Source organism: Anomaloglossus baeobatrachus, chromosome 4, assembly GCF_048569485.1.
Source record: "Anomaloglossus baeobatrachus isolate aAnoBae1 chromosome 4, aAnoBae1.hap1, whole genome shotgun sequence".
In the NCBI taxonomy this organism is placed as follows: domain Eukaryota; kingdom Metazoa; phylum Chordata; class Amphibia; order Anura; family Aromobatidae; genus Anomaloglossus; species Anomaloglossus baeobatrachus.
Genome location: NC_134356.1, coordinates 174,151,264 through 174,170,957, shown reverse-complemented (window position 1 = coordinate 174,170,957; position 19,694 = coordinate 174,151,264). Strand labels below are relative to the sequence as shown.

Sequence of the window (19,694 nt, the reverse complement as noted above, 5' to 3'; positions counted from 1 at the left end):
ATACTGTGGGTGGTTTGTGGCAATGGAAAGGAAACAATGCGAGATACCATGAACTTCGAGTGTGGACGGATACATGAAGTGGGAACGAGAAACCAATCCTTGGACGGACTGGCCCCAGATGATAGGAACTGGAGGACAGAACCCTAGCAGCAAGGCCCTTTAAACCGTCAAGATACCGGGTTAACCTCAACTGATGTGTGAACTATCAATCGAGCTGTTTCCCGCTAGATGTCCGGGCTTGCAGGGCTTTACTTCGGTCATCATGTGACCCCTAATGAGACTGGACATGGGATTAGTGAACTGTTGGTAAGTTGCCATCTGTTCCTGGCCAGCTGACGTCAGCGGCAGGGGTTCCCAGCCGACATGGCTCAAATCGGCACACCCAGCCCGGATCTGATATTTCATGTAGGGTGCAGGGGTGTTCGGAGTCAATCACCATATCCATAGGACATGTCAGAAATGTTCAGTAGATGCTGGTCCGCATTTATCTCAACTATGGGGCTGCTGTTGGTGGAGAGGTGGTCAGAATTTCACCTCTCCAATGATCGTAGTGTTAGTCCTTGAGATAAATGTGACTGCCATTGGTAGTATTCATTTATGGGGTACCCTATGCCATAAATGTTCTAGATGTGAATGAATACCCCTTTTACATCAGAATTCTCCTATGGGGCAGTAGCATCTGGCATCTTCCCAGCTGTGCCCATTGCTGGTTTCCACCTTGCTTAGAAGAGGTTTCTGGTGCAATTTGTTATATTCTGCTCATTTTTCACAAGTTGTTTTTTTTCTTTAATCTAGCAAAATGTTCTCCAGCTACCGGATCCGGCTATGGAGAAAATTAATAATGATCTCCCGCCACCAGACGAGACATCAGAGGACAATAAGACATCAGAGGATGATGACCAGAGTAGTCAAGGGTATTCTGTCACAAATGTAAAATATGTTGTCACATCACCTACACATTAAAGTCCACCAATCACCAGGATTTTCCTATATAACCTAAAACCAGTGTTATACTGGCACTATCATGTAGACGCTATACATACCTTTAGTTGTCAGCTAGGATGTATAGGTTTTGAAACACCAGTAAAGTTTGTAAAATAAGCAGCTCTTTGAATAACAGAAGCTGCTGATAGCTGGGGTGGGTATATTCATAGTGATTCCCATCCCCCTGCCTCTCCATCCTCCCCCTGTTATTTATGCTAATTCTATTATAGAATTTTTTTACTAAGTGGCTAGAAAGACCTTTGCTGATGTCATACCCATGTGATGAGAAGGGGCGGGGCCCCAGCCAACATAGCTGATATCAGGAAGCAACATTATTTTAATGTTGGCTGAGGTCCTGCTCCTTCTGATCACATGGATATGACATCAGCACAGGTCCTTCTAGTCAGATAGTAAAGCGATTCTGTAAAAGAATTATCATAAATAACAGGGGGAGGAACAATAGGCAGGGGGGGTGGGAATCACTATGAATACACACCCCAGCTATCAGCTGATCGGCAGCTGCTGTCATTCAAAAAGCTGCCCATTTTATGTTTAATCTCTTTTTTATTGAAACATTAAGGTTGGTTACAATAAGCAGGGCTGCAGACCAAGGCAAACCCCCAAATAGAGACAAAACAAAAAAAAAACAAGAATGCAATGAAACATGAAAGGCTTTGCATGGTTGTAGCCATATACAGTTTGTTACAATAAAGAACATTTAAGAACATTTATATCATTCTGTCTTGAACCATTATAAAAGTATAAAATCCATAAACTATACCATAAACAGCGAAGATTTACCATTCATACCATAGAGGCACATAATGGTCAGTCGAAGGAAAAGAAATCAAGAGAGAAAGAAAGAGGGAAGTAGACAAAGTGAATGATGACGGGGAAAAGGATCATGGGGAAGGGCAAGAAAGGGCCGGGAATAACTAGCAGGAAAAATCTAGGTAGAATCTCAACTCGCCCCAAAGAGGGACCTGAAGTCTGGAGAATCCAAAAAAATGACCCAGGGACTCCAGATCTTAATAAATTTTTCAGTAGCGTCCTGAATTTCAGCAGTGAGACTCTCCATTCTGTAAAGGGAGGCCATCTCCTCAAGCCACTCATCCAAGGCGGGGGCACGGGTGGACCTCCAGTGTCTGGGGATCACGGCTCGGGCAGCCGCTAGGCAAAACCGCAATAGTCCCATTTTCTGAGATTTAACAGACCCCGGTAGTATAGATAAGAGAGCGATTTGTGGAGAACCAGAGAGGGCCTCCCCACTAATGCTATTGTATGCCGAGAAGACCTTGCTCCAAAAAGGCTTAATGAGGCTACAGCTCCACCATATATGCAACATATCCCCCCCTCTCGTGATTACACCGCCAACATCTGTCTGACACTGAAGGGAAGATTGCGTGTAGGGCATGAGGGCAGCGGTACCAGTGGGTGAGAATTTTATAACCCTTTTCCTGGACCGAACAGGCCCTAGAAAATTTGTGAGTGAAAAGAAAAGCAGTCCTCCATTCCTCAACCCGGATAGTCACGCCCAAGTCTCTACTCCATCCCCCCACAAATTTGAGCTCGTCCACATCCCCCTTCTGGATCAAAAGGTTATAGATAAGGGACAGGGTATGTCCCAGAGCATCTTCCAAAAGAAAGAGCTTTTCAAACGAGGAGGGGGGGGCAGCATAAAGTGCCTCCTGGCCTGATCCGGTCAAGAAAGACCTGATCTGGAAGTATTCAAACCAGGGTATGGCCCCTCCCAAGGCAGAGGCAGAGAGCAAGTCGTATGTGGGCAATGGGGATCCCTGAAGTATGTGAAAGAAGCGCACGTCCCCGCTCCTCCTCCGGCACAGGAAAACATCGGCCCCAACTGCCGGGGCAAAATCTGGGTTTGAAAATATAGGGGAGAGGGGACTGCACCGCCTGGACAGACGACCCCTTTTGGTTTCTAAATCCCACGTCCTCAATGTCGCCCTCAAGAGATCAGCCTCAGAGAGAGGCTGGCCCCTGGAGCCCGAGCTAATCCAAGGGAGGTAACGCAAGGGGATCTCGTGGTCCATTTCTTCTAGGCTTACCCACTGGTTTGTGGCCCCATGATATTGCCAATCTAGTAATCGCATCAGTAGAGCCGCTTTATGATAGAGTTTAAGGTTGGGCAATCCGGCCCCCCCTGGCTTTTAAGTCTGCAAAGGGTAGTGAAGCCTATCCTCGGGCGCTTACCTCCCCACACGAAGCGCGTGATAACTGACTGCAGGCTGGAGAAAAAGGCCGCAGGAGGAACCAAGGGGACCGTCTGGAACAAGTACAAAAAGCGAGGCAAAACGTCCATTTTGATAACATTTATTCGTCCAAACCAGGATAGTCTTTTACTATTGTATGAGGTAAGATCCTTTCTTGTCCTGTTCAGAAGGGGAAGGTAGTTAAGCTGATATAGTTTTGAGAGATCCATGGGGACTGTTATCCCTAAGTAAGTAATGGCGGAGTCCTGCCACTTGAAGGGGAAATTTTTCTTGATATGATCCACCTCAGCATCAGGGAGAGATATGTTTAATGCCTCGGATTTTGAGTAATTGACCTTAAAGTTGCTGAGGTGACTGAAGTTTTCAAATTCTTGAATAAGTGAGGGGAAGGAAAGGCGAGGCTGTGAAATGAACAGAAGTAGATGATCTGCGTAAAGAGCTGCCTTGCATTCTCCACCCCCCACCCCTATCCCGTGGATACTGGAATTGTTTCTGATGGCCACGGCAAGGTGTTCCATAACCAGGACATAAAGTAGGGAGGAAAGGGGGCACCCCTGACGTGTACCATTATGCATTGCAATTGGTGATGAGAGAAACCCATTGACTTTGACCCTCTGCCCATTTTACAAACTTTTTGTGTTTGTGTTTCAAAACCTATACAGTTAAGCTGACAACTAAAGGTATGTATAGAATCAGCATGATAGTGCCAGAATAGCTCTGGCTTTAAGTTATATAGGAAAATTTTGGTGATTGGTGCACTTTTAGTACCTTCAATATTGTACGAGACCCTCCAAATACTTTATAGCAACATCAGAGCTCCATTTTTTTGGATCAGTGGGGGAGGGTCTTAGCGGTAGGACTTCCACCGATAAGCACGTTATCCCTCTCTCCTATGGATAAGTGATAGAATAACCCTTTAAATATCATGATAAAAAATGTTTCTTTAACCTCTTCACGACCCATGACGTACTGGGTACGTCATGGATCGTGTGAGGTTAATCCCTGCAGCTGCCTGATTTCAACAGCTGACATGTGTGCCTGCGAGTCGCGAGTGGAACCGCGTTCCACCCGCAACTATTAACCCATTATATCTCGCTTCCAAAATCTGGCATCGAGATGTATCAGTGCGCCGCCATTACCCAGCCATATCGGAAGTCACATGAAATGATCACGTGACTTCCGGTGGTTGCCATGGTAGCACAGGGTCATGTGATGACGCCTGTAGCTATCATGAGTCACTTTCTGTCAATGTTGGCAGAGTGTCAGCTGTGAGAGTAAAGCAGTTTTTCTCCAGATCTCAGCTGTATAGCTGTGATCTGGAGAAATGGAAGACTGATCAGACTGCTGATCGCTATAGTCCTCTAAGGGACCTAATAAAATAAAAAAAAAGTTAAATATAAAACCTAAAAGTTCAAATCATCCCCCATTCACCCCATTGATAATTAAAGGGTAAAAAATATGCATATAATTGGTATCGCCGCGTTCAGAAACGCCCGATATATCCAAATATAAAGCCAGTTAATCTGATTGGTAAACGGTGTAGCGGAAAACAAAATCCAAACGCCAAGATTTTGCGCAAAATGCAATAACAGGCGATCAAAATGTAGCATCTGCGTAAAAATGGTACGGTTAAAAACGTCATCTCAAGACGCAAAAAATAAGCCATCACTGAGCCGTAGATCACAAAAAATTAGAACACTACGGGGTTTGAAAAATGGCGCAATATGTGAGCCACTTTTTTTTGGACAAACTTGTGAATTTTTTTAACCCCTTACATAAAAGTAAACCTATTCATGTTTAGTGTCTACGAACTCGCACTGACCTCAGGCATCACACCCAAACATCAGTTTTACCATATATTGAAAATGATGAATAAAATATCCCAAAACCTATTGTGCGATTGCACTTTTTTTTTGCAGTTTTTCTACACTTGTAATTTATTTGCTGTTTTCCAGTGCACTATATGGTAAAACTTATGGAGTCATTTAAAAGTACAGCTCATCCCGCAATAAACAAGCCCTTATATGGGAAGATTGATAGAAAAATATAAAATTTACAGAAGGAGAGGAATAAAAAACAAACGGAAAAACGCCCGGGGTGAAGGGGTTAAAAAAAGTATTCTGAATTTACCAACTCTTAGTATATTTTTTTCTTACAGATTAACCCCTTCTAAACCTCAGGCTCCAGTTAGAGAAGAAAAGGATCTAGGTAAAGTAAGAAATAAGGGGTTTACAGTCCTAAATCCAAATATGCACCTCTATGTATGTACCACATATGTCACCCAGGTATTGTGCACACCTAGTCAAGTTATGATGACCATTCCCTGTGGTTGAATTCACACACCTCTTTTTTTCTGGTCTATATAAACAGACCAATATTGTGTGGATCCGATTTTTTTATTTGTTTTTACCTACTGGGTTAAGAAAAAGAAATGATGGGTGTTTCACAAACAGTTAAATGCAAACAACACACCATTAATAAAAAAAAATAAACAGGAATCTCCTGACGCTACAGAGGTCCTCGTGGGTCCTGCAGCGATGACGTCTTATCCATCATTCACATGACCGCTGCAGTCTTCTAGTAGTGATATCAGCATGTACAGCACAAGACTGCTGAAGTCAGGACCCTGAATACTCAGACGATATGTCATCATTGCATTACCGGCACGGATCACCAAAGTACGAGGGGCTGCTGATAAGTCTTTGGCTTTGATCTTTTTTTTTTTCAATGGTAATGAATGTTACATCACATGAAAGCCTTATGTGTCTAATATATGTTTTCAAAATTTTGTGTTTGTTGCTTATGGCAACAGTGTTCTACGCACGTGGGAAAAAAAAATGGCGGAGTCTAAAGTACAAGGTCGGAACCCCACCCCCTGTGTGGGTGGAGGCCAGCATGACTTGGTTAGGAGGAGGTGGCCCCCAGAATGGGGTGGGGGTGGGATTAGGGGTCAGTTGGAGTATATGGAGGCCAGCCTGGGGGTTGAGGATCCTTTGGCCTGCGCTCCCCTGGGATTGTGTCCTACCTCCATCTGACGACCAATACATGCTGTGGCCTTCAGGCAGGCCCTGGCTGCCGGTGCGGTTCTCGTCTGCTGGCTGGTACCTGCCTCCTCTCTGCTCCTGGAGCAGACTCACCGCAGGTCCTGGCGCCAGCTCCCCGCAGCACATGAGTCTTCCTATGTTCTGCCGCAGGCCCTGGCCGTCGGTGGGGCTGTTCACTGCAGCACTTGAGTCCCATCCCCCTCCCCTGTGCTCTGCCGCAGGAGGGCCTCAAACCTCGGCCGTTATCGGGGCTGTCCACTGCAGCCTCTGAGCGCCCACCCACCCTCCCACTGCTCTGCCACAGGAGCGGCCTTCCCGCGGGCATCGGCGTGCCTGTCCCCTGCAGTGCTGCAGTGTACTTCTCTGCTCTGCCGCAGGACCGCCCTTCCCGCAGGCCCCGGCTGCCAGCGGGGCTGTCCAGGGATGCATCTGTGTGGCCTCAGTGGTGGCACAGAAGCCCCTACGAGGACCCTTCGGGTGCGGGACAGCAGCCTGGCAGTGTGAGACGGATGATGGTGAGGTTTCAAGCATGCTCCCTTATCTCAGTAAAGTTTCTTGATCAGGAGAAGGTGGTGTTATTGATAAAGGGTTTTCTGTGGGTTTTCAGATTCTCTCTTCTGTCTTTTGGATTCTGTGGATTTTATGAAAAAAAAAAAATCTCCAGGTGACTTAGTGGTATCCAGCAGGGGTTAGGGATCGTTGGGCCCCCCCCCCATTCCTTTTTTTGGTCTCTCTGATTTTTCTGGATTTGGAAGTTTTTTCCCTGTTGGGGGTGGCTCCCAAAGAGGGAATAAGTTAAGGTGGTTGGTCACTGTGGTATTGATGCACAATTTTGCTCGGTAGTTACACAATGTTTGACAAGGTGGAAGAGTGGGATTCGTTATTGTGGCAGGGGGGCCCTAATGGAAAAAAAATGGATATGTAACTGGCATTTGGTTTTATTGCTGGTCTATCCTGACACTGTTCGCATTCTCGGCTGCTTCTGGGACAGGGTGTGTTTTGTTGACAGGTGACTATCTATAGGCTGTTCATTGTCGTGTTATTGTTCTAATTATTTACTTCCTTTTGGGGTGTGTGGTATGAGACATTTCAGGGGTTTTGTTTTGTTACCAGGATGAGTTTTCGGTGTCGGCCCCATTGTGGTTTCTGAGACTTCTTGTATTATTTTTGCGGCAATAACAAGGTTAGCGGGGCATTTTGAACGCCTCCCCCCCTTTTGGTGAGTGGGAGGGCCCGGAAAACTCTGCTTGGGAACCTTAAGTTGGCAGGCCGGTGTATTTTCCGTCGGCTCACCTATGCTACAGCCGTCATGCTGGCGCTGCTTCACTATGTTCGTATGTCGGCGGAAGGTCAAAATGGATTTAGTAGTTTGGGGGACATTCTCGTGTGAGCATAACAGCCGTTCATTGCTCATGGACCCCCTGGTGGATAATTGAAAAATATGATCTATTTGCTAGTGCGACAGGGGTTTTATTTTCAGGGACGTAAATTTTGGAGGAGCATGGGGTGATGTATTTTCGGTTCTGGAATTAAAAAAAAAAAAAAAAAATATTTTTAAGCTTTTTTCTGCTCTGGGGGGGCAGATATTTTGTGGAAGAAGCAGCTTCAGATCAGGAGAATGCGCTTGGATGGTGATACAGTGGAGTGGTTCTGTCGATAAATCATTTATCAGCCTTTTCAGCTGCTGTGGTTAGTGTTCTTTGTCGGCGGGTTTGTTCCTTGGGTAATGCTGGTTTGACTGCCTCTCATGTACCGGGTATTCAGAACTCTATAGATCATGTGTGGCGCCCTGGACAAGCCAGGTCGTCACAGGTACTGCAACAACACACCCCACACCCCGAGATAGGCACATCAGTCACACACAAATCCTTGTTGCCTCCCTCCAGGGGCTGATGTCCACACCAGGTGGGGTGGAGCCAGGCGGTTGGCCCCACCCACCGAGGAGTTCACAGTCCTGGAGGCGGGAAAGGAAGTCAGTGGAGTTTAGAGTTCAGAGAGTGCAGTTAGGGAGAGCAAAGTGGCAGTGGAGGAGTAATCTGACCGTGTCCGGGTACGTGGCCCGGGCACATACAGCAAGGTTGGCAGACGGTGGTGACCGTCTGCAGGAGGGGCTGATTGACGTGAACCGTAAGGACCGGAGACGGGCGGTGGCCCGCCGGTACCGGACCGGGGAGCGAAGAGAAGCCAGCACCATCCGGCAGGGCCTACGGACCCCGACCAGGCTTGGAGTCGCCGTTAAACCGGTCAAATCCGTTAGCGACTGGAACCTCCGGGGTTTCCTAGCAGCAAAGACCCGATAGAAGGCAACCGTCCAAACCGAGAAGGGAAGTACAGCCACCGCCAAGGCTAAAATTCCCAGGGCCAGAGCCTGCGGGCAAAAAGGGCTCCTCAAGCCCATATCCAAGCTGGGGAGCGGGTTACCGGTGGGAAGCCATCGGGACCGAAGATACACCACAGGTGCAGGGAAAGGCAGCCACCACCAACCGTCTGGGAGTGACCACTGCAGCCGGCTGCGGGCCCCGTCCATCCAGCCGTTTGTTTTACCAGAGACTCTGTGGCGCCCTGGACAAGCCAGGACGTCACAGGTACTGTAACAACACACCCCACACCCCGGTTTGGCACATCAGCCGCACACACAAAATCCTTGTTGCCTCCCTCCAGGGGCTGATGTCCATAGCAGGTGGGGTGGAGCCAGGCGGTTGGCCCCACCCACTGAGGAGTTCACAGTCCTGGAGGCGGGAAAGGAAGGCAGTTAAGTGAGGGACAGTGAAAGGGAAGGAGTAAAAGTGGTAAAGAAGCAGTCTGACCGTGTCCGGGTACGTGGCCCGGGCACATACAGCAAGGTTGGCAGACGGTGGTGACCGTCTGCAGGCGAGGCCGATTGACGCACAACCGTAAGGACCGGGGACGGGCGGTGGCCCGCCGGTACCGGACCGGGGAGCGAAGAGAAGCCAGCACCATTCGGCAGGGCCTACGGACCCCGACCAGGCTTGGAGTCGCCGTTAAACCGGTCAAATCCGTCAGCGACGGGAACCTCCGAGGTTTCCCAGCAGCAAAGACCCGACTGAAGGCAACCGCTCAACCGTGAAGGGAAATACAGCTACCGCCACAGCTAGAGTTCCCAGGGCCAGCGCCTGCTGGCAAAAAGGGCTCCTCTGGCAAATACACCGCTGGGGAGCGGGTTACCGGTGGGAAGCCATCGGGGCCGAGAACACATCAAAGGTGCAGGGAGAGACAGTCACCGCCAACCTACCGGGAGTGACCGCCGCAGCCGTCTGTGGAACTCGTCCATCCAGCCGTTTGTTTTACCAGAGACTCCGTGTACGTTACTGGCTGAGTGAGTACCACCGTGCCGTCTGGCACTGCGCTGCCCCCGCGACCCTGCACCTGTCCAAGCCCCGCAATCCACCTTCCAGTCAACATCACCGGGCCCCGGGACCACCAAAATCCCCCTACCCACTGAGGGGAAAGAAACATCAAAGCTGCTCCCTGTCATCGCTCCCGGGATCCCCGTACAGAGCAGCGGTGGTGTCCTAACCTCACCACACACCGTGGGTGGCGTCACAAACCAACATCCCAAATCCCAACAACCAACTACCCCTTTCACTCACGGGCGAGGAACGCCGCTCGAGTCCCCGGGATCCGGCCCACCGCTTGAGCCACCGAGCAGCAGCAGCAGCCGGACCCGAGAAGCGCACCCTCGCCCGCGACAACTCCGTATACGTTATTGGCTGAGTGAGTACCACTGTGCCATCTGGCACCGCGCTGCCCCCGCGACCCTGCACCTCACCAACCCTGCCTCCCCCGTCAGCTCACCGGGCCCCGGGACCACCAAATCCCCCTACCCACGGAGGGGAAAGAAACATCTCGGCTGCTCCCTGTCATCCCTCCCGGGATCCTCGTCCAGAGCAGCGGTGGTGCCCCAACCTCACCACAAACCGTGGGTGGCGTCACGGACCAACTCCCCAAACCCAAACACCCCCCCTTTTCACTCACGGGCGAGGAGCGCCGCTCGAGTCCCCGGATCCGGCCCACCGCTCAAGCCACCGAGCAGCCAGCAGCAAGCAGCCGCAGCGCCGGACCCGAGCGTTAGCGAGAGTGCAGCGGCGGCGGCCTCCTCCCTGCCCACGACACATGCGCTCTTTCGTTTTCAGTGGGAATGTTTACGGGTGTTGGCCCAGGAGGCAGAGGCTGCAGAGATGGAGTGCGCTCCCGATCTCGGGAGTGTAGCGAGCACTTGATTAAACATGTCTTGGCAGACACTGCAAGTGGACCGCTTATCAACAAGGGTGAACAATGGGAGTGCCTGGTGGATTGCGTCCCCCCCACTCCCCTTTTTTATCTGAGGAAGAGCTGGTGGGCATGTGGTTGCTGTGGGTCACTGGTTCAAGGGGATGGAGGGCCCTCCCAAACCCAGGAGTGTGGTGCCATGGCTGTCGAGCACTGGCTTAGGGAGGTCTTGCGGATGCTCTGGGGCTTATCATCAGCAAGCGGGGACAATGGGAGTGCTTGGTGGATTGCTTTGAGTCCCCCCTATTTTTTTATCTGAGGAGGAGCTGATGGGCAGGCGGTTGCTTTGGGTCGGTCAGTGGTCCGTGGCTGGTTCGTCTTCAGCGAAGGTTCGTCGGCTGATTGCAGGTTTGATGTTTGGTTTTAGCTTCATCATCGCCGGAAGTTAACTAAGAATTTTGTGGTACAACAGGCGCCAATGGGTTTTTTCCTTAAGGGAGGGGCGGGAAAAGGATTGAAGGTTGGAGTGGGTCCTCGAAGTTGGCGTAAATTGTTACTGGGGGTTCCGTGGAAATATTGATCGCCCCTTTTTAATTTACTGTTTTGGTTGATGGTCTGGTGATTTGGGGGACCGATGGCAATGGAATATCCGGTCCCGTGTTTGGTATTTATTCACCCCCACTCCAACCTCTTTTTTCATTGATGCTCCCGAGCTGGTAATTATGGCTTGGAGTAAGTGTGGTCTGGGGGGCAAATTAATGTTAATAGGTTTCTTAGTTAAACTACTGATTTTTGAGCTTCGAGGACCCCACTCAATATAAGTTGGGGGCTTTTTTGGTTTGGATACGGCGAGTAATGTGCCGCATTCATTCTACATCGGAAGAGGGGACATAGACTGCTGATGTGGTTGACCCCCAAGATAGTTTGAGAGAAGTGGTCATTGGGAGTCTCGGCGGTATCAGGGATATGTGAGGCCTGAGGGGTTGTTTTAGCTTGGCTGTTTGGACCAGGTTTTCATTGTAGGTGTTGGGGCTGGCTTTTGCCAGAAGTACTCAGGACAATGCATTTTGTTTGGGCTCTGGAGAGCATGTGGGGTTGATGATTCAGGGGTTTTTAGGGATTTAGCTGGTTTTGGTGTGGAAGTACAATAAGGCTCGGAATAAGGTCACTGGGACAATCTAAAAATTCGTCAGGGCGGACATGGTAGTACGGTCTGGTAAGTGATTGTCACAGATGGCCACCGGATGGCGCTATGATAGCACAAAAATCCAATACCACCCATGTAACACAGCCTAAGCCTCAAAGGCTACCATTACTATTACCAACAGAGCTGACTCACCCATGAAGTGCACTTGTACCTTTATGTGTTGAGTTGCCCTGACGCGTGTTTTGCATATGGCTTACTGGGGGGAGGGGCGCAGAGAGAAAGTGTAATGTACATGTTTTTATATGGGGTGTCTAAGGCTAGTGTTATGATCTAGTGTTATGATCTCTTAACCGTGGATGATCACAAAAATCCCATCAGCAGAAAAACACGTAAAACACAAGAGTAGTTAGAACCTGAGCTGACTGCAATTCCCTATCTGTCAGAATACACTAGAAGTAGCCGTGGAACATTCCTAAACACACCTAGATGCCTCGTTACAGCCGGAGAAACTTACTACACCTCACAGATAGAAATGAGTAAACCTATCTTGCCTCAGAGTAGTCCCCAAAGGAATAGCAAGCCCCCAACATATAGAGCCAACGGTGATGTAAGAAACCACAATACACAGATAGGAAATATAGATTAGCAAAGGCCAGGCCCGACTTCCTAGATAAAACAGTACAGGACAGATAACTGATTGCGGTCAGTGCAAAACCCTGTGGAAAAATAACAATCTACTGATATACAAGAAACCCTGAGACCACTGGGTCTCTCCGACACTATGTCAGGTACTCTTGTAAATAATGGGAGAAATAAAATACCAAAAAACACAAGAAATACAAAAGTGCAAATAGTCAAGTAGAACAGGGATAATCTCCCTTTTCTTGCAGTGGGGCTTGCAGAGGGGGAACCCCTATGCTCATCAAAACAGAAAGACAATTCCTCTCCTGCAAGAAAACAGACCTTAAGCAAAATGAAAGAAACACAAACACCCTTAGGTGTGGATCAGGCAATAAAGCAAATAACTTGCAACTTATCTGGAATGGTACAGGCACAGGATAAATGGAAGGACAAACTCCAAGCCAATTTAGAGATTGAAGATAAACGTTTATCACCGCCCCAGCCAGCAGACACTGCTCTTCTATATAGCCTAGGCCAGTGATGGCGAACCTGTGGCACTCCAGCTGTTGCAAAACTACAATTCCCATCATGTCTTCACAGCCAAAGCTTTTGCTTTGAATGGCCAGGCATGATGGGAATTGTAGTTTTGCAACAGCTGGAGTGCCACAGGTTCGCCATCACTGGCCTAGGCTAATCTGCAATTGGACTTCCCAAACTCTAAATTAACTCCCACATCTGTTGAGTCACAGTCAACTTCACCCCCAGTCCTGACCACCAGAGGGAGCTCCAAACCATCCCCCCCTCGCATGACATTCACAACAAGCGAGATCATTGCTGTTTGGGCGCGTGCAGGGGGCAGGACGCCGCACATAGAGCCCGTCTCATCCGGTCATTTCAGGGGAGGCGTGGATCGGAAGAATACTTCCGCTGATGTCAGTTAACCCACGCATCCCCCTAAGGAAGCTCCCTCGGCAGGAACAAATGCTGAGGCTACCCCGCGCATGTGCACCCAGCGGGACTACATCTACTACTGGGAAGTGAAAAGGCACAAACAGGGTCGTAAGAAAATCATCCAAAACTAAGGAGAATCAGCCTAAGCCTAAAGAATATGACAATGTATAGTGTACCGCCCAGGGATTTGAGGTACTCGGAACCCGGGCAGTGTATGTCTTGGGAATGTCACGGTGGTGGCCGTTACCCGGTCCCGTGCACTGGGCCCTTTTTTGTAATGGTGGTGTATTTACAAGGGATAAAGTTAGTGTTCATATGTGATGCCACTTGCGGTGTTGCGCCTAGAGGGATGGAGCCGCCGCTGCAGATTATCACTACTGGGGCTGATGTTATTTGCAGCTATGATGGTAGGCCCTCCGCAAGCAGGGCCGGGTCCCAGTGGATGGGTGATATGACAGGTGTTATAAGAAGGGAGTCCACACCAAAGTTCAGTGTAACTGGTCTTTACTCACTGCTGGTTGGTGATAACTGGTTGCCTGAGGCCAGCTGGTTTCACCTGCAGATCCCCTTCGTTGAAGTGCCGGTTTGGTTCTCAGGTACCTTCTTCCCCTGCACCTGTCTCTGATAAATGGGTCCCCGTGGCGTGGAACAACTGGGGGTCCCTGTCCAGTGGTTTGTCCACTTCTGTCTGCCTGATGGTAGCGTGAACCCTGTGGGGTTGGAGTCTCTGGTCCTGTCCCCGGTTCTTCCTTTGCTACTGAGTCTTCGGATTTTTAGGGTCAGTAAGGTCCTTGATGGTCCCCTTGCTTTGCAGGTGTTAACAGGTCGGCTTGGACCTCTTTCCTGTCCTAGGATCGTGTACCCCGTCGGTGATTAGTTCCGGGAGTACTCCACCGGCAACCACTCTCCTGGGTACCAGGTCACTGTCAACCCGCATCAGACCGTCTCCTTGCGTCCACCTCCTGTCTCTACACTCTACTGACTTCAACTCTCCACAGTCTGCCCCTCCCACCTGGTCAACTAGTGGACTGGACTGGTTCCACCTCTAGGCGGCCATCCATTGGTCCGACCCTAGCTGGGTTCCATTGTATGAGGGATTGTTGGGGAAAAACTGGGATTACCTGAATTTTTGGTGTAAGGGCTCGTGCGCACATTGCGTAATTGAATGCATTTACGCTGTGCATAGCATGCATCCTGCGTCCCCTGCACAATGTATGAAGATTGTGTATGATAGTGCGCACGATGCTTTTATGAACGCAGCGATTTGGGTGCTAAAATTTTGACCCAAATCCGTGCGTTCATAAAATGAGCATGTCAATTAATTTGTGAGTTCTGGATGCAGCTCCCACTCTGTCTAAGGTGGGGGCAGCAGCCATAGCGCATGTGTACCGCCCGGGGCTCGGCTACGACCGAGCCGCTCGGATCCGGGCTCGCTGGTGGGTGGCTTGAGCGTCTCCGGACCCGGGGGCCCCGTGGTCACTTCGATTTGAAAGGGGGGGCTGGCGCTTTTAGGGGACGTAGATGTACGGCCGGAGCCGTGTTTGAGTTTGTGACGCCACCCACGGGTTGTGGTGAAGGTGGACACCACCGCTGCGGTTACTGGGCACCCGGGGGAAGATGTTACGCAGCAAGATGTTAACCCCTCCGTGGGCAGGGGTGGTGGCCCCGGGACCCGTTGGGGTTTGTTGGGCGGTGCAGGGAGGTGCGCGGCCGGTGGGCACTGTTGTACTCACGATTAGTAACATACACGAGTATCTAGTAAACCAAGTTGATGGTGGTCGGTGCCCGCAGCCGGCTGCGTCTGGTCCCCCACCCGGTTGGTGGTCTCTGCCTTTCTCCTGCACAGTGTTGTGTATATGTGGGCTACCTACGCTTCAGCATCGGAAGTCCGCTCCCCGGCTTTGTGGATGTCGGGAGAGCCCTTTTGCCCGCAGACACTGGCCCGTGGGATCTCTATGCCTGTGCGGTGGCTTTCTATCCCCCTCGTTGGGCTGTTGTCTTCAGTCGGGACTTTGGGTGGGAAAGGACCTATAGTCCAGACCGCAATCAGTTAATTAACTCAGTCCAGTGGCTTCTGGACCTCGTTTCAGGGTCAGAGTACTCCCCTTTGTGCTCCAGTTTCCGAGTCGGTTCCCCGGGTCGGTACCGGCGGGCCACTATCCTGTCCCGGTCCACCACGGTTCCACCGAGCCATCTTACTGGCTCCTGCAGGCTGAGGCCACCGTATGCCTCCTAGTCAAAGGTGCCCGGGCTCCAACCCTGGCACCTGTCAGACCTCCTTCACTCAACTTCACTCCACTTCACTAGACTCAACGGACTGCCTGCCTGATTTCCCGCCTCAGGCCCTCTGAACTTCTCGGTGGGCGTGGCCAACCGCCTGGCTCCACCCCCTGGTGTGTCCATCAAGCTCTGAGAGGGGTGACTAGGGTTTACTGGTTGACTGATGACACCTTTTTAGGGGACAGGTGTTGTGCGGGGCTCTCACTGTGACTACCTGGCTAGTCCAGGGCGTCACACTCCCCCTTAGTTAACTACAGACCGTCCGCAGGCTGTCCGACCACCACCGTTTATTTTGTTCTGAAAAAGATAATAAAAAACATGTATACAAGTATACTAACATATTTACAGTTCACGAAAGCTTGTTTTTCATCCCTTGAAAACGTTACACGTTAAACGTTTTTATTAACCGGTCACGGGACGGGACTGGGTCCTTTCCATTTTGCCCAAGCAAACCTAAACCTTGATGCTGCCTTTAAAAACAGGGTCAGCACCCCTTTTCCCCAGTCCAGGAATCGGGTTCGGGTCCGGGTGTTGCCCACACGGGCCGGGTACAAAGTTCCTTACCCTGCAGTCTCTCAGAGGCCCCACATCCAGGGGACCCTTGGCCCGGAAGGTTGTCACCATTTTGCATGGTGACGGGACCTCGGCCTACTCTGCCGCAGGCCCTTCCTCCAACCAGCCTCTCCGGAGACTGTAGGACATGAAAGGTTGGTCAGGGGCTATTTACAAGGCCCAATAGTTTTTGGGTGGCCTGCTAGTTCTCAGCCATGTCTATGTAAAATGGAGGTAAAACAGCTGGAATCAACAAAGTCCCAACGGGGACGGACAGTAGCCGGGAACCACTACCTTTTAACAGTCTTCATCTTCGGGACTGTATGGCGGGGGAGGGGACTGAGTGTGCCTCCGGGCACTGCGGCTCACCCTCCTCTTCACATCGAGGGCAAACCATCCCCTCTCCCCGCAATGCCGGGTGTACGTGACAAGCTCACCCGACTCCAGGTCCCGGTCCGGGTGACCCATCGGGAGGTTGGGATTGACGTCCCTCCGGGACACGAATATCTCCACATCCAGGCCCGGCTCGAAGATGAACCCCCATCTACAGTGGGGGTCAAAATGCCAAACTTGGCCTTCAAAGGTCGGGCCCAGCACCCGGTAGGTGGCATTGCGGAGGTTGTCCTACTCATGGATGGTCCGGGCCAGCACCTCTGCTTTCTTCTTCTCCCGGGCCACAATCTCCCGGCCCAGCTGGTTCTGCTGCCGCTCCCAGTACGGAGTGTCTGCCTGCTCCGGGTCACTCTGCGCCGGGGTCGGGCCCAGCCGGAGCTCCCCTGTGTCGGCTACGACTGGCACCTTCTGCATTGGGGAACCCCGCTGTGTCGTGGCCTGTTCGGCTGCCTCGCAGCGGCAACCCCACAACGCCTCAGCCGAGGCCTGGTTTTTTGGAACGGTCAGCTTCGCCCGCTGGGCCCACTTCCAGTCTGCATCCACCTCGATCTCGGCCGGGCGGAATGCCGTGGCCTGGGGTAGCTGGGGCGCGGCCTCTTCCGGGACCGGTTGGTTTACTCCTGGGCCGGGCACCTTATGGAGGTTACTTTTCCACGGAAGCGGTATTGGCGCCGGTCAGGTGACTGGCAGTCCGCGGGCTGCTTCCACAGGCTGGTCCTCACGGGCGGATAGGACGGGCTCCGCTGCCGGTGTTGGGGGCAGTGGACCAAGCGGAGGGTCAGCGGCAACCGGTACGGGCAGCGAAGGAGGCAATATAGAGGGCAGGGGCAGATCGGGTCCCTCAGCCGAATCAGACGGTCCCTCGGGGACATAGGGGCGTTCGTCGCTCACCTGCTCCACTAAGGTTGCCTCCACTTCGCGTGCCCGCACGGCCGCAGCCAGCTCCTCCATCTCGGCCATCCACCGCTCCATTCAGAACCGCGCCTGGGCTTGTATCCGGCGACACATCTGGGTGGTCCGGGCTTCCAGCCACGCCGCTGTTCCAGGTGCAGGCTCCGGTGCTGCGAGCTTGCGGGACAGGTCGGCCATGTCGCTCTCGCGGGGTCCAGGAACCAGAAGTGTGGCAGGGTCCTGGAGTCCCTGCCCTTTATCAGCTCGGTCACATGTCGCTGAATCTTCACCTGCCCCCCCTTGGTCTTTTCGCGGCACTCCCTTCTTCGGCCGGTAAGTTTCGTTTTTCGACTTCCGGCTTTGCTTTTCGGCCGTGTTCCCATGGGGCGGGGCTTCAACTTTCGTGCCCTTTCTGTGGGGAAGAAGACTCTGGCGGGAATCTTCGCGCCAAAAGATGGCGGCAAGATGACGGATTTTAGAAATTTCACAACGGATCACCGCTGACTTCACTTCAAGGCGCACTTCACTAGGTAAATGAATGGGTAAGTATCCTGTTCGTGATGCCAGAAGAGTCAATGTGTACCGCCCTGGGCTCGGCTGCGACCAAGCCGCTCTGATCCCGGCTCGCTGGTGGGTGGCTCGAGCATCTCCGGACCCTGGGGCCCCGTGGTCACTTCGATCTGAAAGGGGCTGGCGGTTTAGGGGACGTAGATGTACGACCGGAGCCGTGGTTAAGTTCGTGACGCCACCCACGGGTTGTGGTGAAGGTGGACACCACCGCTGCGGTTACTGGGCACCCAGGGGAAGATGTTACGCAGCAAGATGTTAACCCCTCCGTGGGCAGGGGTGGTGGCCCCGGGACCCGTTGGGGTTTGTTGGGCGGTGCAGGGGGGAATGCGCGGCCGGAGGGCACTGTTGTACTCACGATTAGTAACACACATGAGTCTCTGGAAAACCAAGTTGATGGTGGTTGGTGCCCGCAGCCGGCTGCGTCTGGTCCCCCACCCGATTGGTGGTCTCTGCCTTTCTCCTGCACCGTGTTGTGTATATGTGGGCTACCTGCGCTTCAGCGTCGGAAGTCTGCTCCCTGGCTTTGTGGATGTCGGGAGAGCCCTTTTGTCCGCAGACGCTGGCCCGTGGGATCTCTATGCCTGTGCGGTGGCTTTCTATCCCTCTTGTTGGGCTGTTGTCTTCAGTCGGGACTTTGGGTGGGAAAGGACCTATAGTCCAGACCGCAATCAGTTCATTAACTCAGTTCAGTGGCTTCTGGACCTCATTCAGGGTCTGAGTACCACCCTTTGTGCTCCGGTTTCCGAGTCGGTTCCCCGGGTCGGTACCAGCGGGCCACTACCCTGTCCCGGTCCACCACGGTTCCACCGAGCCGTCTTCCCGGCTCCTGCAGGCTGAGGCCACCGTATGCCTCCTAGCCAAAGGTGCCCGGACTCCAACCCTGGCACCTGTCAGACCTCCATCACTCCACTTCACTCCACTTCACTAGACTCAACGGACTGCCTGCCTGATTTCCCGCCTCAGGCCCTCTGAACTCCTTGTGTGGGTGTGGCCAACCGCCTGGCTCCGCCCCCTGGTGTGTCCATCAAGCTCTGAGAGGGGTGACTAGGGTTTACTGGTTGACTGATGACACCTTTTTAGGGGACAGGTGTTGTGCGGGGCTCTAACTGTGACTACCTGGCTAGTCCAGGGTGTCACACATGAAATTGGCTTAATTTGTACAGAAAAACTGCATCCATTATGCAGTGTTTCTGCAGTGATTTGACGCGCACATGTGCTGTCAAATCGCTGCAGAATATTCAGCAGTTACGTGCTCATGAGCCCTTACCAGAACTGGATCTCAGGGTCCCTAAGGGGGTAGGCCCTGCATCCTTGTGGGGATGCAGAACCTTGTAGCACCCTGAGGCTTCATGGGTGCTACATATAGTCCTTAAAAGATGTTCTAGATGGGTTTGAGATAATAATCAATAACTTGGCTAGCTATTTCGTCATCAGCTGACGGTCTCCTTTTTTTCTCAGCCCCAGATCCCCGAGAGTGGAGCCCCAAAGGGTCTGTGCGGTTTCTTCCTGAAAGCTGCCAAAGTAGTCTGCCATCTTGTGTTTCTTGTTCCTGCTCCAGCTGTTATACAGCCAGCTGATTCAGAGAGTCCGGGGTTAAGTGCTGGAAATTCTCCCTGCACTTTTTAAACCGTCCAATTATAGATGAGGAAAAACCTCAAAACAGCTGCTTCCAACTGGTTCTTCACCTGACAGCTGATTCAAAACTTCTCTCACATATAATGTGGCGCCCTGGACAAGCCAGGACGTCACAGGTACTGCAACAACACACCCCACACCCCGGCTAGGCACATCAAAGTCAGA

General features: G+C 51.7%; 1 protein-coding gene across 1 annotated transcript in view; it reads left to right on the top strand.

The window, feature by feature from the left end:
* The first annotated feature begins 228 nt into the window (after positions 1-228).
* The window catches only part of LOC142302355 (telomere repeats-binding bouquet formation protein 1-like), a 63,042-nt gene continuing 43,576 nt past the window's right edge, over positions 229-19,694 (top strand). The window contains exons 1-3 of the mRNA XM_075343415.1: positions 229-306; positions 796-914; positions 5,374-5,423. Coding sequence (XP_075199530.1) covers positions 229-306; positions 796-914; positions 5,374-5,423 — 247 coding nt within the window. The remainder of the gene's footprint in view (positions 307-795; positions 915-5,373; positions 5,424-19,694) is intronic.